The sequence below is a fragment of the Sinohyriopsis cumingii genome, chromosome 15 (assembly GCF_028554795.1).
Source record: "Sinohyriopsis cumingii isolate HCF-2022 chromosome 15, ASM2855479v2, whole genome shotgun sequence".
NCBI classification, from domain to species: Eukaryota; Metazoa; Mollusca; class Bivalvia; order Unionida; family Unionidae; genus Sinohyriopsis; species Sinohyriopsis cumingii.
Genome location: NC_142975.1, coordinates 57,965,734 through 57,982,337, shown reverse-complemented (window position 1 = coordinate 57,982,337; position 16,604 = coordinate 57,965,734). Strand labels below are relative to the sequence as shown.

The window sequence follows — 16,604 nt, the reverse complement described above, 5'->3', positions numbered from 1 at the left end:
TATTAGCCAGACAAAGAAATTAGAATTGTTTTGTCGGAACATAATCACTTGGACTACATATCAGTTTGTAGATTATCTCACAACAATTTGCTAAACTGCGGTTAACAAATCACAAATAACGTTGATAAATTAAGTTTTCTTTCGATTATACCTAAAATTTATGAATAAGCCTTCAATGATTACAAGGTACAAACCATACGCACATTGACTCGCAGACATTCGCAAAACATCTCACGAAGCTAAAAACAATATGTAACTGTCGTCTACTCTAAGTCACCAAATCTCTTTAAATGACTATTTTGCAAACATCAATAACGAATGTTGGTGGTACTCGGGTCAGGGATTAACTTTTCCCTGTGTTTGGTGAAATAGTTCTTTGGGGAAAAAATCTTTGAAAGCTATTACAAACTAATCATTAATACACATAGGAAACATCAATGAAATAATAGCAGTAATGAATGGTTGGGATAAAGCATTGTACGTCTGACCGACGCCATGAAAATGAGCGCTGCACCATGTTATTTTGAATAGTATCGAGAACTAATGAAATAATGTTGAGACAATTATTTTTAATCTACTTTTGATTGGCAAAACTTTAATATCTCGGGGATATTTACCATGACAAGCAGCTCAGTTTGAATAAAAATCCAATTTTGTTCGATCTGTTTTTCTGGACCCTTGCACTGCAATTTACATACATGAATTCTTAGCATTCCTAACACAACACAAGTATGAATGAAAGCACATTGTAAGCTGTCTTTGCCAATCCTCATTTCGGGTTTAAATGTTTATTGAAATATCAGCTACTGAGCCATTGGAAATTCAATTCAATTACATCCTGAATTATGATGAACACTTTTATAACCCCGATGTCTGATTTTCGACAAGCAGCTTAAAGCTTCTGGATTTGTATAATATACATAAATCTCGATCTTTAAAGGAAACGATAATTTAAATTTCCAGTGCAATCCCTCTGATACACTCCTTAGTTGCACCTCTTAAGGTAATTTTGGAGACAGTAATATATATATATATATATATATATATATATATATATATATATATATATATATATATATATATATATATATATATATATATAATGTTAGGTCTGCAAACATCATTCAGTGTTATAGAAATTTAAAGTTGTCTGTTTTGTGGTTTTTGCAAGGCCTTAATATCTCTTTATTTACCTAGCCTGCCTGTAAGACCAAGAGAATTTATGACATGGCCCTTTGTTCGTCAATAACTTTTTTTTACCAACTTTTGTTGAAATACCGCTAAACCAATTTCAACATTGTGCCATGAATGCTTTTCAAGCTGATACAAACAAAAAGACACAACGCTAAAACCTCTTCGACTCAAAAGCTGATGAAAATAATTTGAACAACGTTTTATTATGTTTGCGAAACTAAACTTAAGTAGGAAGACAATGTTAACTCAACAATCATTCAGTTTTCCAAAATATAAATGTATTTAAAACATAAAATCAAACAAAGTGAAAGAATTAAAATAAACCTATGGTTGATGAATTCCTAAATATTATCCTAAATTGTGCTATCAATTTCACACTAATCCGCAAATTGTCCAAAGCCATTCCAAATGAACGTGCTAATGTGTTTAAGTGTAACCGTGATAGCACAACTGATAATTCCAAATTCTAAATCAAGGTGTTTTACTTTAGGTAATTCTGTGGCGTGGAATATCACTGAAGTCCTTTAAAGTTACGTTAATCACTATTTCTTCTTAACGACTCTTACATGACTGGCATAGACTGAAGAATAGAATACGTGGAGCGTGTATTCTCATTATATAGTCTTTATACACGCACCAGGTCAACAAAATCTGATTCACTGAAAGGTTTTCTTTGAGATAACTCAAAGAGTTCTGTAGTGTACATGTACTATATATACTACAGTGCTAGCCAGCTACTGAATAATATAATTTAAATGTTAATGTCGTAAACACAAATGACTTTTTAAAAAAAAAACGATATTATAAATTAAATAGATGCTATCCGTGACAGTTTCAAGAAAGGATACTGGCATGGATACCTCTCATATTTCTTCCAATGATTCCAAGGCGCCATCAGATAAAGATGTCATTAGCAGAATTATTAAAAAATTCCATTTCAAGATCATTTTCGACAAAACTCCGACAGTGTATGTGCTGGCATTTAATAGTTTTGCAAATACATTGATCTGTTTTAAAATATGGCCTCTGTTACCTAAAATAAAAATAAAAATCTTAAAATGATTTCTTATCAAATTTTGATTAGCAGAACTGGACCAAATTGGACATTACGCATCGTGTTTAAAGAACTTTTACATCTGTACAAATATTAGTAATCTCTGCAAAATATGTCCGCCGATACTAACGGCTGACAAACCTTAAAATGATTTCTTCTGAACAAGCCCTTATCTTTATTTGAGCAAATTTTAAAAAATGGGTTATGGCAGTAAAGCCATTCATATCTTTGCAAATTTTGTGTAAACATAAAGTTAAATGCTGCTGTTACTAAAAATAGAAACGCCTTGAATCGAACTCTTTTTAAATCCATAAATAGAATTAGGACGATTTCGATAGAAAGCATTTCTGGCACCGAGGCATTGTAAACTGATAAAATAATGATGATTTGCCATCAAATATGGCCACAGCCACTCGAAATATAATAAACAAAACGTTCAAACAACTTCTTTTCTGTGACCGCTGAACAAAATTTGACTGCATTTTAGAAAAAGTACCCCATGCATAAAGACATGAGTTTATACGAATGATGCCGATACGCCATCAAATTTAGACGTCATGGCTAAAAGATAAAACTTCAACTGACTTCTTAAAACCGTTAAACAGAATTTTTACAAACTGAACAGAAATCATTCAAGCTTAGACCATTTTTACATGTGTAAACTGATGCTTGAAGACCATGAAATATGGCTTATGTTGCTCTTAACAGAAATCATTCAAGCTTAGACCATTTTTACATGTGTAAACTGATGCTTGAAGACCATGAAATATGGCTTATGTTGCTCTTAACAGAATATTTAAGAAGACTTTTTAAAAAAAATCAAATGGAAATAATCAAAATTGTATGCAGAATTCATTCTGGATTTGAGGCTTTCCAGATTTTAACACGAGATGCATATTTGCCATCAAATGTCTACTATTACTGCAAGCATAAAATTCTTGAAATTACTACTTCTCAAACAACGCTCAACAGAATTTAATTTGTTTTTATTTTGTCTCCAGTAACCGTTGGAAATACAAATACCATTCTGACGCAGCTATTGGTGTACTTTTAAACGTGTGCGTGTTTCCAAGTAAGCGCATTCACACATTTCTTTGCAATACCAGATTTTATCTGCTCTGTTAAAGAAACAGTCTTGCCATCTCTTTTCGAAGCTTTCAAAACCAATACTTGTCGCTTGTATTGATAAATGATTTGCGTAATTAGCGGTATAATACAGTGCTCTTTCCCCCTGTTAATTTTCCAGACGATGATTTTGCGTCAGTATACACTTATGGGAAATCATCTTTGAGCTTAGTCGATTCAGATTTGTAATTCCCCCTCATCTCTGGCCTCTGAAAACACGCATTTAAGTTAATAAATCTGAACAGTATAATATAAATTCAGCATAAGATGCATCCTACCAGTTTAAGGCTAAGCATTGGGCATGCCCTACACGAGCTGAGTTGCGAGTAAACAAGCCAATCAAATTGACACTGCCTCGTTTCTAAATGATCTAGATCCCAAAATCAGGAATGCAAAGCGCCGACCTGTACATTTGTCTCTTCAAATAAGACGTTAACTTTTGCACCAACCAGTAAATTTCACGCTTTGAATAAACTGAATCGGTTTTAGTCGCTAGACGTTTAATTGTTGCTGTTCTTTAATTGAAATATTGAACGAAAACCAGTATCTCCAGGACTTTTAAAACAGTAGTACGAGCATATTGTCACTACTTTATGGTCGAAACTATGTAAAGAAAGGAAGTGAAACGAGCAAATTTTATAAAAGTAACAAGTATTTTATTTCTCTAAGTTACAAAGTGACAATATTTATGGGACACTTTCAGTACAGTGAATCCCAAATAATACTAAATATGATATCACAAGTCCAAAAGTAACAAATGTTCCCGATGAATTCCATTAAACTTCAGTGTATTTATGTTCCACAATGATGTAATCCTGAATGTCTTTTGCTGAGTTTTCAGTAATTCCAAAGTAGGGTTTTGCTCCATAATGTGAACGATTACTTTGTAAGTCCAATGAATGATTTTAAATAGTTCCGCTCAAATTATATCTGAACACAACTGAAAGTGATTCAACAGACTGATCTTACAACATGATAATTGTTTCCCAGATTTCTTTCTAGACATAATTCACTTGACCCGCTACACAACAGTAGTCCCAGAAACGGAAAGTCCCAGGACTTCGACATAAATTCGAGTAAACATCTGGTTTACTTCTTAGAATCATGACAAATCGCAGTGAGGCACAAATTCTAGTTATGTGCATGGTTCATTCACACAATATAAATTAAATATACATAACAGTATGGAATGACTTGAGTGAACTGACAGGCGTTTTTGTTGAATAAACTAATTTTTTAAGTAAGTTCATTTTTAAGTTAATTTTATTGGCTAAATACGATGGCCTTTTCATCCTTAAGAATAACGAGAACGAACCAAAGAACTGACTTTATACATCCCCTCCATCTGTGGAAGCTAATCAACTCGGTCATCTTATTAAATGACACACAGTGTTTTATAAAAAAAAAAGGCAAAATCTATTTCCTTCAAAATCGCTGCCATCTGAGCAGCGAATTAGATGGATTGAATTTATTTCCGGTCGTGATCCCGTTCTAAGCTAAAACAAGAAAGAAGTGTGTACTTTTAAGCGAAAACGTCAAGTCATCAAAAAGAGCGAACCTAATTATTTCTGATGAAGTGAACACGGTCAAAAAAAATGTTGTTCACATAGATTAATAACTAGCAAAGACTGCATTCCCCTAAATTAAATAAGCAAGTACTTTACTGCCAGTATAATTAATTTGACAGTTGCTAATAAATGATCACGTGCGCTTGTCATTAGACATTAATGGCAAAGTTATTAACGTAACATGTGTAACTGATGGTTTAGTTTCTACACATGAAAGAAATATTTCCAATGTACATGTACTCTGATAAATGTAGATGAAATTCTAACATTTCATTAAAGTACAGGGAATATTATACCAGTCTGTTGCAGAACTATCATGTATACGATTTTAAAAAACATTCAAAAAATTAGGTTTGCGGTATATGCATGCAGCCTCGAGGATATAAATGTACGGGTAATAAAGCACAATCAGCACAGTTAGAGACAGCGTAAATGTTGAGACATCTAGAGAGAGCGTAAATGTTGAGACGGATAGAGACAGCGTAAATGTTGAGACGGATTACACAAGAATAGTGAGTTTAGAATGGGACGTAGGCACCAAAGCTGAACGAGACTGCTTTTTATTTACTCCTGAACATATTTGATCGTGCGCTGTTTGTGTGTGAGTCGATTGGCGTTTAACGTTGGACTGCAAACCACACATGTATTCCATTATGTATTGTTCATTCGAGTAATGTATTGATTTAAATAGTGAAATATTCCACGAGCTAGAAGCAATCAAAACATATTTTTATACAAAAGTAGCTTTGTTACTATCGCAACATTCTAAGTTGTGCGTAAGCATCGTTAATCGATGAATTTGTATTTGAGCTATTGCGTCTATCCGCATATGAAAAAGTAAGATTAAGTCTTTTTTATGACATATGAAATACTTTTTAACAACAACAGCATAATAACAATTTTACCATAACATATTATTGACGTCAAATTGTTATGTTTGTTTGTTTAAGAATATTGATTTGGGTTCAGCGAAAATATTTGTCGAGTAAGCTTGATGTCCTCTGCGATTAATTCAAAACTCGAAGAACGTGCAGCGAAAAAAAGGATCAATTACCCATAACCACATGGCGACTGTCGTTTCCATATTTTAGATTATTACACCTATGTCATAACTTTTCTGTATATAACACAATTTAAAGTTTTTCAACATTTATTGATAAGAACTCAGTGACCCTAGATAGTGTATATGAGCACAATACTGCTGGTATAAATAAGTCAATAATGTGGTGGTATGGATTAATTGGTGCTTTAAGGCACAGCAACACAAGCAGATTATTTAGTGCATATGCAATCGAATTAAAGTGCCTTGCCGAAGGACACACCACTAAGGTTGATAGCAGGATTCGAAAACCTTACCCTTTCGGTCTTGAGTCCGTCAAGCTAACTAGCTCGCCATAGTATATAGTACGTTGAAGGAAGGCATTTACGACAAAAAAAAAACTGCATACATATACGTACACGATTTCGTCACTATCAAGTTAGTGACTTTATTTAATTTCAAAAGTTCATATATTGCAATAATTCATTCTAAAATAATAAATGAATTTGTAGACAGTTTATGAAAATAGACAAGTAATGTAGAATGTTTACTTTCATTTTGTTAAAATATGGATAATTCATTCCTCAGATTCTTGACATAAATTAAAATATTGACAATGTTTTTCATTAATTTCAACACCATAAAATCTGCAGCACTCTATCGAAAATCTCTAATGGTATGTTCTTAATGTACAATAGCAAAGTCTTAAATTAAACGGCAATACTGTCAGGCACTCTGCCAACATAAACTCAGAATTTAAAACTCTATGTGGAACATATTTAGACCAGCTGTATTTGTTGTCATGCCAATACTGTATAAACTGATCTATCAGTCTGATTTGTTCTAATGATTTCAGCCAGAAAGTTTGATAATCGAATATGTTTATAGTCCACACTCATTTAAAATAATTCCAACACAAATTCAGCATAGAGTATGATAAGTATGGTTTGCTTAATTGCACACGAATGCTTCATGAGAGATTAAGGATAATTTATCTTTAATCACCAATTGACTTATTTAGAATTGCTGTATAATAGGCAGTCATGCCAATACTGTATAAATATATATTTATATATCAGTCTGATTTGTTCTAATGATTTTAGCCAAAATGTTTGATAATCGAATACGTTGATAGTCCATGCTCATTGAAAATAGAGCCAACACAAAGTCAACAAAGAGTATAGTTTGGTTAATTGCAGACAAATGCTTCATCAGAGAACATGGATAAGTTTATCTTTCATCACCAATTGTTAGTTAACTCCAAAAATAATACAATCCTTTATTTTAAAAAACAGATTTGGGAAACCTGCCTAACTCTGAAAGTATTATGCATTTTGAGTACTCTTTATAAAATTTAAATTATTTTGCACGTTTCCTTACTCATGATTGAATAATTTTCAAATCTTTTAAACTCCATACGAGTATAGGCAAACCCCCAACCCCATACGAGTGTATGTAAAACGAACCCCATGCGTGTATAGGCAACACTAAAATAGTTCAGTCGTATAGCCAAACCTAAAGAATATAGGTGTATAGGCAAAAAGAAAACAATATCCCAGTGTATGGAAAACTAGTAACATAAAATTAATATACTTGCAAATCAATATCCAATCGAAGCAAACTAGATTTATTTCTGATAGAAGCAAAAGCTTTCCTAGCTTACTAAGCTGAAAAAGCCTTTGCTTATGAATTGTATCACTAAGCTAAAAACAATACCTAGGTGTTGCAAATCATGTAGAACATCAACATTGACATCCGCATACCTTAAACAAGGATCATTTCTAATCCTGTCCTTTGAAAATATCAAAACGTTTATTCTATATTTATAGACAATTTTAACGTTGCACATCAAACACACTATCAAAGACTTTTTGGAGCTCATTTTGCAGATTATTCGATATATAGTGGTCTGATCAGCACTAGGCTGTTGTCTCTTGTCGATGCATGCCCAGCATATATTGCGCTGTATTTAAATGAAATGATAGCCGCTTGAAATACATGTAACCGAGGCACAAGAAGTGACTCTTTACACGCTACGTTTTGAAACTGATCCACATCCACCAGTTTGATAATCAACCAGGAACTGGTGCCACCTGAAGTCATTGTAGTATAAATACCTGCCAGGCACTGGTGCCACCTCAAGTCATTGTAGCATAAATACCTGCCAGACACTGGTGCCACCTCAAGCCATTGTAGTATAAATACCTGCCAGGCACTTGTGTTACCGAACGTGGTACAGTAGTATAAATATCTGCAACGAACCCGTGCCACCGAAAGTAGCATAGTAGAATAAATGCCCACAGGTAATGGCGCCACAGATATTGGCATAGTATTATAGATATGTACCAGGTACTGGTGCCACAGACCGTGTCATAGTAGTAGAAACACCTGTCAGGTACACGTGCCACAGCAAGTGGCATAAAGGTATCCATACCTGCCATGCATGAAGGAATTTGAAAGTACTTGACATACTTTCAGACTTGTGGTAGGTAAAACCAGGAGACAAAACATGGCTACTATTTTCTGTCTGCTATGTATCAGGATCACCAGGAAATCTAACTGAATAAGTTGCATCATACCAAAAGCGAATGTATTTCAGTATAATTAAGCATCAAGTGCTTGGCGAAATTTTATATTTGAGAGGAAATTCGGTCCGTGTAGCGATATTTCACGATACATTTATTTCCTTCGTCATCGAAATCCAATTAGGCTCAACGATAACAAGACGTAGAACCTCGCCTTAAAATTATTCTGTATCTCATCAACACAAAAGAGTATTCCTGCATCAGATTACCTGACCTACTACTCGCTCCTTTTGCTGCTATTTTTGTGTAATAGTTTCTCATGTTCCAAATCATTCAATTAATATAATAGAACTGGAAGCTTTTTGGCTTTTGTAAACCTGGCACTTTTCCAATTTAACTTTATTAAGCGATTGCTGGTCATAGTTATCGTCAGCCATATTATTGCGAATACATGACTCATCTTCGATTATGCAATCACAAATGGTTCCATAGTCAGCATTAAAATTCCCAGCGAGAAAAATTAGTGTATCATCATATGTATACATAAATATGCCTTATTCGACAGTGCCAATAATGTGTATACTTCTATATTCAGAATATTCTTTGCATTTGTATACAGCATCATATATTCTTTAGACAAAAACACTTTGACCGCTCCGGTGGCCTAGTGGTTAGTGCGTCCGCCTCGGATACGGGAGGTCGCAAGTAAGTTGGAACCCCGGCCGAGTCATACCAAAGACTTCTAAAAGCGGTACTAACAGCTGTCTCGCTAGGCGTTCAGCATTAAGATGTTAGTGAGTGTTACGACTGGTCGGACTGGCGTCAGGATAATGTGACTGGGTGGAACATCATGCTACATGTCTGCGGCAGCATGCCCCAGTGCTTGACATCACTATAAAATGACACACTGCAGACATCGTAGATATGGCTGAAAAACTGTTGAAGCTATGTTAAAAATCGAAAACACATACACACACAATTGTATCTAAATAAATCATAAACATATACTCCGGCTCCGGGTTTAAGATACTTAGATGATTTAACAGAACCAAACATAGACTTGTAATTTTTATGTTATAAGTGTATCTGTCATTTTCACTTCAACATCAACACTAATTTTGCTTTAGACAAACAATTATCTTTGAGCTGACAAAGTTTATTTTTCTCAGTAAGTGCTACTTCATTATGACGTTAACCTAAAGGCATTTAAACGAGCGAGTTACAACAAAAAATAATATTTAATTAATGCTAGTTATTTATGGTCATTTACAATATTCAGATATTTTCAGCTTTAATATGTTGATCTTCTTGTTTAGGTTTCTTTTGTCTGTCCACATATCCCTATATAGCAAAGCTGTCCATGAGTGGCTAATTAGGCTGAGTTTGATCTTAACTGTCTGTGGCACACTTGACCGGACATTCCGCTTAGGGTCGCTTGATCATCAGGGATTCATTCCGCGATTTACGCTGCTCGCACTTCTTCGCTTCTGTTCTCCATTTTGAACTTCTTGACATGGCATCTGTACATTGTCTAGGTTTCGCATGATCGGCGACACAGTGGCTTTGTAGGCCTTCAATTTCGTTTGCAGACTTCTGGCTCTGGGCTCACACACACGTGTTCGAGGTCTGCCGACGGTAACACTTGCCATGGGGATTTTAGTGTTAGATTAGTCGTCGATATGGACTGCACGTGACAGTGTACTGCAGAGACAGGTGTATGTATCCACTGCTTGGGCGGTTTGGCCATTCTCTAACTTCGTCTATATCAGTAGTCTCCTCAGATTGAAGATCATTGAATTAGTCTGATATCTGATGACGATCCCAGTGTCATAGCCATGGAAGGCATCTGCAAGCATATAAGAGAACACCATACAGAATAGGGCAGTGACAAATACGCATTCTTGCTTTACTCCATTGATGTGTAGGAATGGTTCAGATCCTTCACCAAAATCTAGAAATTGCCATCATGGAATTGCCGAACCATTATTATTGATTTTACTATACAACCAAATTTTGACATGATCTTTTATAAACCCTCATGACTGACTACGCTAAAGACTTGTCGGATCGATGAAAATGTTGTACAGGTTGGAGTTCTGTTCATTACATATCATCTGGAGTTGACGCACTGTAAACACTATGTTTATAGTCTCTGTTCCTTTCCTGAAGCTAAACTGACTCTCAGACTGGAGCCCTTAATCGAGTTGATGTGAAAAACGATTCAGCATAATTCTGACAAGCAATGAGGCGCCTGCTGACAGCAAGGGGATGACCCCGATAGGTGTCTCAATATTGTATGTTGCCGTAACCTCTAACACGGGATGACATATGTATCCTTGCACTCTTGGGACACATTATATTTGAATCGATTTTCACTGGAAATGTACAGTCAGTTTCTGAGCCTTGTTCTGGTCGCCAGCTATGTCCGAATTGTAGGATCATCCAGTGTGATGGGGGTTCCCACTTCCTACAGTCAATCAATCACCTCAGAACTGATATATGATTGTTGATGTATGATATTATTAAAGTATTCCGCACTATTTTAGAATGTGTATTCTTTTCCTGTGAGTTATGTCCTGCCGTCAGCACTACTGGCTGTGATTCAGGATTGGTTTCAAGGCATCGTGTAAGTACGTCATATAATTGATGTCTAGGTAGTACTGAGAGTCTCATCTGCCTTGTTGCACAGCCACGAGTCCTGAATCTGTCTGATCTTACATTCACAGTTCCTTTGATGTTTTCAGAGGCTGCTTTTAAAACTAATCATTCACTTTTAGTAGTCTTCCTATGCCAGCATCAATCTTATCAAGGCAATTTTACGTATTGTGAGGCCGTTTTTTGTTTGGATGCATCTGAGTATACAGCCCTGTATTCATCGACGTTCACGGAGTTCGCATAAATGGATATTAGATCGCTGGATATTTCCAAATAAAGCACCTATTTCAAGTAGAAACAAATAGTTAAGAATCATAGTATACAATGGGCTTTTTATCTCTGTCGGTGTAATCAAGTTTCCTACAACCCCGTGAACATCTCAATCATGAATCAACGTCTTTACTGCTTGATTGTACACTGTTGTATTTTTTCCTATTTAATGGCAGCATATTAGCTTTTCTTATAAAACTGCTGGTGAATTTGTTAAAGCTATTTTTGGCAGATTTTGAACTGCTGACTGAACTGTACTTTTTAGAGGAGGGATCAGCATCTCCCTAATTGTGTTAACTGTTCCTAAACAACAGTTCTAAATTGTAATGTTCAGGTAGACCATTACTAAGGGATGAGATAATAATTACTGTTTACTCAACACGTGGAAGGTAACGTTCACATTTCAACCAAATAATGGCTTGATAAACCGAATGTTTTGGGGTAAGCGGACCAGTAATGGGACTGCTTATTTTCGTGTTTGGGGTAAATGGGACGGTAATGAGACAGCTTATTTTCGTGTTTGGGATAAACGGGACAGTAATTGCACTGCTTATTTTCGTATTTGTGGTAAACGGGACAGTAATGGGACAGCTTATTTTCGTATGATTATGATGGGTTGGTATGATAAAACCACTTTCAATGTTCAGGGTGAAAGTCTTTTCTCAATAAATAGTTATGAACCAAAACGCCATAAATTAAGATGCGAGTGGCCTGACAAACGAGTACCTCTGTCATGACCAACACGAATTTTGACGTCATACGGCTAATGAGTTAATTCTAAGTATATTTCTTCAAACACCATAGCAGTTCAACTTTATGTAGCAATTTTATTCATTTGTTATATCCTTCCAATATAGATTCATGTTTATATATATCACTGATATATATTTCTTTGAACATTTACACTTAAAATTAGAACAAATATCTAGCCCTTTTCAAGAGCATTCAAACAAACCTTTTCATTTTACCCGTCTCATTGATGTCCCCAATATTTGATGTTATATTCAACTACATGAATTTAGTTTCTTTGATGTCATATATATATATATATATATATATATATATATATATATATATATATATATATATATATATATATATATATATATATATATATATTACACAAGTGCACCATTAATCCCAGGGTTCTAGTTACTAATCTCTCCAATGCTTATCATTTCAGTCTATTTTCAGTCATTTTATCTGATAACTTATCTTGTAGAATGAATTATGATTGAACTATTGTAGTGTTGTGTTCCAGTATGATGAATCATCAAAGATTTGTATTGTTCTATTCCAACACTTGCATTGTTTTGTTCCGATATTAAGAGCAATCAAACACTAAGTAGTTGTTGTTATCGATCTATCTGTCGGAATCATCTGTCAAGGAGATATCATTTCCCATCAAAAAGCAGGTCTTTTGCAGTCACAAACTCTGAACAAATTATGGCGTGAACATAATATTTACAAACACGTGATCTTTTTGGAAGAGATTTCGTCTCTTTTACAAGGTACAGCTGTGTTGCGTATGCAAAAAGTAATTACAAAAAATATTTGAATTTGCTGAGTTCATCAGATCATGTCATAACATGTATAATAACAGATAATGACGTCGCAAACGACATAAAAATGTAATGTAAAGCTAATGCACAAAACCTGAGAAATCCGATTTGTTTTTCGAAATCATTTCACACATTTTTCTGCGGTTAAATAAAATATGCATCTTTAGTCACGTGATAAAATACAATCTTACATGAGTGCTCATTTGTTAAAATGAAAACTGTCAGAAATTCTTCAAATAATGTTAATCTTTTGCTGAATGAGGCTCCCAATGGTCGACTCATTTAAAAATTTCCATTAAAACGGAGCACTCAGATGCTTTATGTGTCTTTGGGAAACGTTCTATAACGGTCATTTAATATGATCTGGTGTAACATAGCATGTAATTGCATGGGCGCTGTAGCTTCTGAAAGGAAGAATACGAACGATTTAAAGAGTTTACTATCCTAACAAACATTAGTCGATTACATTACAGTACTCTGTGTTGATGTATTCTGGTACCGTGACCTTTTAATTTATTTATAGTGCTTCCATGTACATCTCCAAGAGCAATTCAGCTGTAATGTTATTGTCAGATTTTAAGTTCTTGTCTGTACTTGTCTGAATAGATAAGCATGATAGACATTTGGCGTGCATTTTAAGTGCAATAATAAAGGAATGTAGGACTGTGTCAGTTGTAATTTATAATAATGTTGAAGTAGATACTGCTCTTGGACATGATAGTTATATCTGATGGCGTGTATGTAATTCAACATTAGCCCTAAAAAGTGTTGCCATACATGACATTAACATATAGGACCAACATCGGCATAAAGAACAGCTATATGTTAATTTTAGCGTTTCTAATATACTAATTTCCCCCCTTTCAGATTCTCTGGATTATCTGGGCTATAGACGGGAAGGGATTTATCCTGAGGAGGTTGTTATCATCCTATTAGTGGTAGCAATGTGGGTCGTTGCCATGGTGCTATTTTTTAAGCAATGGGACAGCATCAGAATCATACAACCATTGGAGCATAGATTCAAGCACGTTCCGAAGAATCTAGAGACCATACGGGTTGTGAAGAAACCGTCAGACAGTGTGATTTACAAAAATTATAATAGAAAGATGTCTTTAACCATGGTAGAAAGAGAGAAAAGGAGACTTCTAAGGATGAATACAGTGCCAGTGATGTCAAATGTTCACACTTTACCAGTTATAGAAATGGAAGAAATACAAAGCATCGAACGATCAGAGTCTGGCACATAGCATATATTTTGAAACACTGCATATATTTTATTGCGACATCGTTCATCTTATTTTAGCATGTAATTCATTTCATCGTCGACTATACACATGCATTTTCAACATTTCTGTCAAAAAAGTATTACTTCAGTGGTTCATTTCACATCTAATCAACTGATGGAATGCTTATGGTCATCCCTGGCTATTCTATTACATCCCTTACTTAGAAAACAAAAGCACGGACAGTTATATAAACTAGCAATATGTTGCTATATGCGTGCTTAAAAAACATTTTCAGTGGGACATAGTTGTACATGAACTAACACTACTCGTGCATCATCTAAAAATATGTAGTTCAGTGGAACGGATAATTCAGGACACTCCATTTTGTTGGATTTCGTGCGCTTTGCATTGTCGTTCTTTGATCATATATTTGCATCTAATTGAGAATGTAATGAAACATTTTACAGAAATAATGAAACATGATTCATATATTCATGACACGGACATGAAATAGAAATGCGACATGTCTTCATGCTCTTTTCTCATGAAAACATGTCTTCATGCTCTTTTCTAATGAAAACATGTCTTCAGGTTACTTTCTAATGAAAATATGTATTCAGGCTCCTTTCTAATGAAAATATGTCTTCAGGCCCCTTTCTAATGAAAACATGTCTTCAGGCTCATTTCTAATGAAAACATGTCTTCAAGCTCCTTTCTAATGAAAACATGTCTTCAGGCTCCTTTATAATGAAAACATGTCTTCAGGCTCCTTTCTAATGAAAACATGTCTTCAGGCTCCTTTCTAATGAAAACATGTCTTCAGGCTCCTTTCTAATGAAAATATGTCTTCAAGCTCCTTTCTAATGAGAACATGTCTTCAGGCTCCTTTCTAATGAAAACATGTCTTCAGGCTCCTTTCTAATGAAAACATGTCTTCAGGCTCATTTCTAATGAAAAGAAGAGGTCCTTTTCATCTCAAGTTAATGAAGGAATTACAATCCTCTGATTGAGCATTTGGAACTAAAAAAGATGAACAAGATTTACATTCCTCTGAGCACTTTCCATCCATTCTAAATCTAATTAAAGGCAATTGTAGATGTAACAGATACCAACAATGGTGCCAGTTCTGCGATCTTTGGCATTCTGGGTCAACATATTTTTAGTCACCAATTAGATAAGGAGCTACATTTAATGGTAGGGAGAGTTATCGCTAGAAACGACGTGGCGAGAGTTATCGCTAGAAACGACGTGTTCTAATTGAAACTTTAAATTTAATAAATATGTGAAAGCTGCAATTTTTCCGGGGACTAGAAAGGTACACAGAATATGACCTCGTGTCGGTTTCCGTCAAATTTCCGTAGCGTAGTTTCGGATATATTGATTGTAATCAAACTGCAGTCGTTACTTATCTTAATACAACTATATCGTACAAGTGAGGTTTATAATGTGTTACGGCTTGATGGATTGAAGTTTCTTGGATTGCCTTTTGTCTGTGGAATGAGATTCTTATTGAAACGAGTTCATTTAGAAGATGGGTATTTCTTCATTATACATTTAATGTAAGGAAGGGATATATATCAACCAGATTTAGTTATTGCTTGAAAAATTTCAATATGTGATATGTTTAGCTGCAATAAATTTCACGATTAAATCTGCGTTCCAGACCATTTCTTCTCACGATTAATTACTTTGACGTATTTCACATTTGCATTTAGAGTATTTAGGTTGCATCTAGATTGTTCTCGATTGTTTGTTCCTCTTTATACTAAATATGTCCAGATCATTTTCTCATGATCCCGTTCTCAAGTTTTTGAAGGTGATTTATGACGCGGTCATTGAAAATTACTGTTGTGTATTTTTCTTGGTTTATGTGTACTTCGATGATTGAACAAGATGTGATGGACATGTGCATATCATAGATCAATACACTAAAACGTTGATTTCCTTCCTCTTATGAGACAATAAATAGCTATTTTCGAAGCTTGGTGTTTTCATGTCAGCAGAATAAATTTCAATATATGTTGTAAATTATACGAATACGCTGTCATCTCATTCATACTCGTATAGTGTCGATAGCGAGTCTCCTGCTTGGAGGATCAGACAAATGTATTCAGCACAGGAATTTGGTAGATATTCTATTTAGAGCAAAAAAATGGTTCGAACAATCAGCTATATTTACTTTATGCAGTATTGATAACAGCATGTAATGAAATGCTTCTAAAAATTATTGCATCTTTTAAAAATAACTTTATTTTCCTACCTTCCCCCATAATATTGTTTACCTCTATATCATCTATCTGAATCGCGGTGATTTAGTGTTTATAGAATTGGACTCTTGTCCAGAAAGGTGTGGTTTCGATTGCAACCATCGGATCGGCCTGGGTCA

The 16,604-nt window shown here is 34.8% G+C and overlaps 1 protein-coding gene across 1 annotated transcript in view; it reads left to right on the top strand.

Annotated features, from left to right (window-relative positions):
* Window positions 1–16,198, top strand: part of LOC149781863 (uncharacterized) — a 232,419-nt gene extending 216,221 nt beyond the window's left edge. The window contains exon 3 of the mRNA XM_089936060.1: window positions 13,860–16,198. Coding sequence (XP_089792186.1) covers window positions 13,860–14,239 — 380 coding nt within the window. The 3' untranslated portion in view covers window positions 14,240–16,198. The remainder of the gene's footprint in view (window positions 1–13,859) is intronic.
* Window positions 16,199–16,604: the final 406 nt, after the last annotated feature.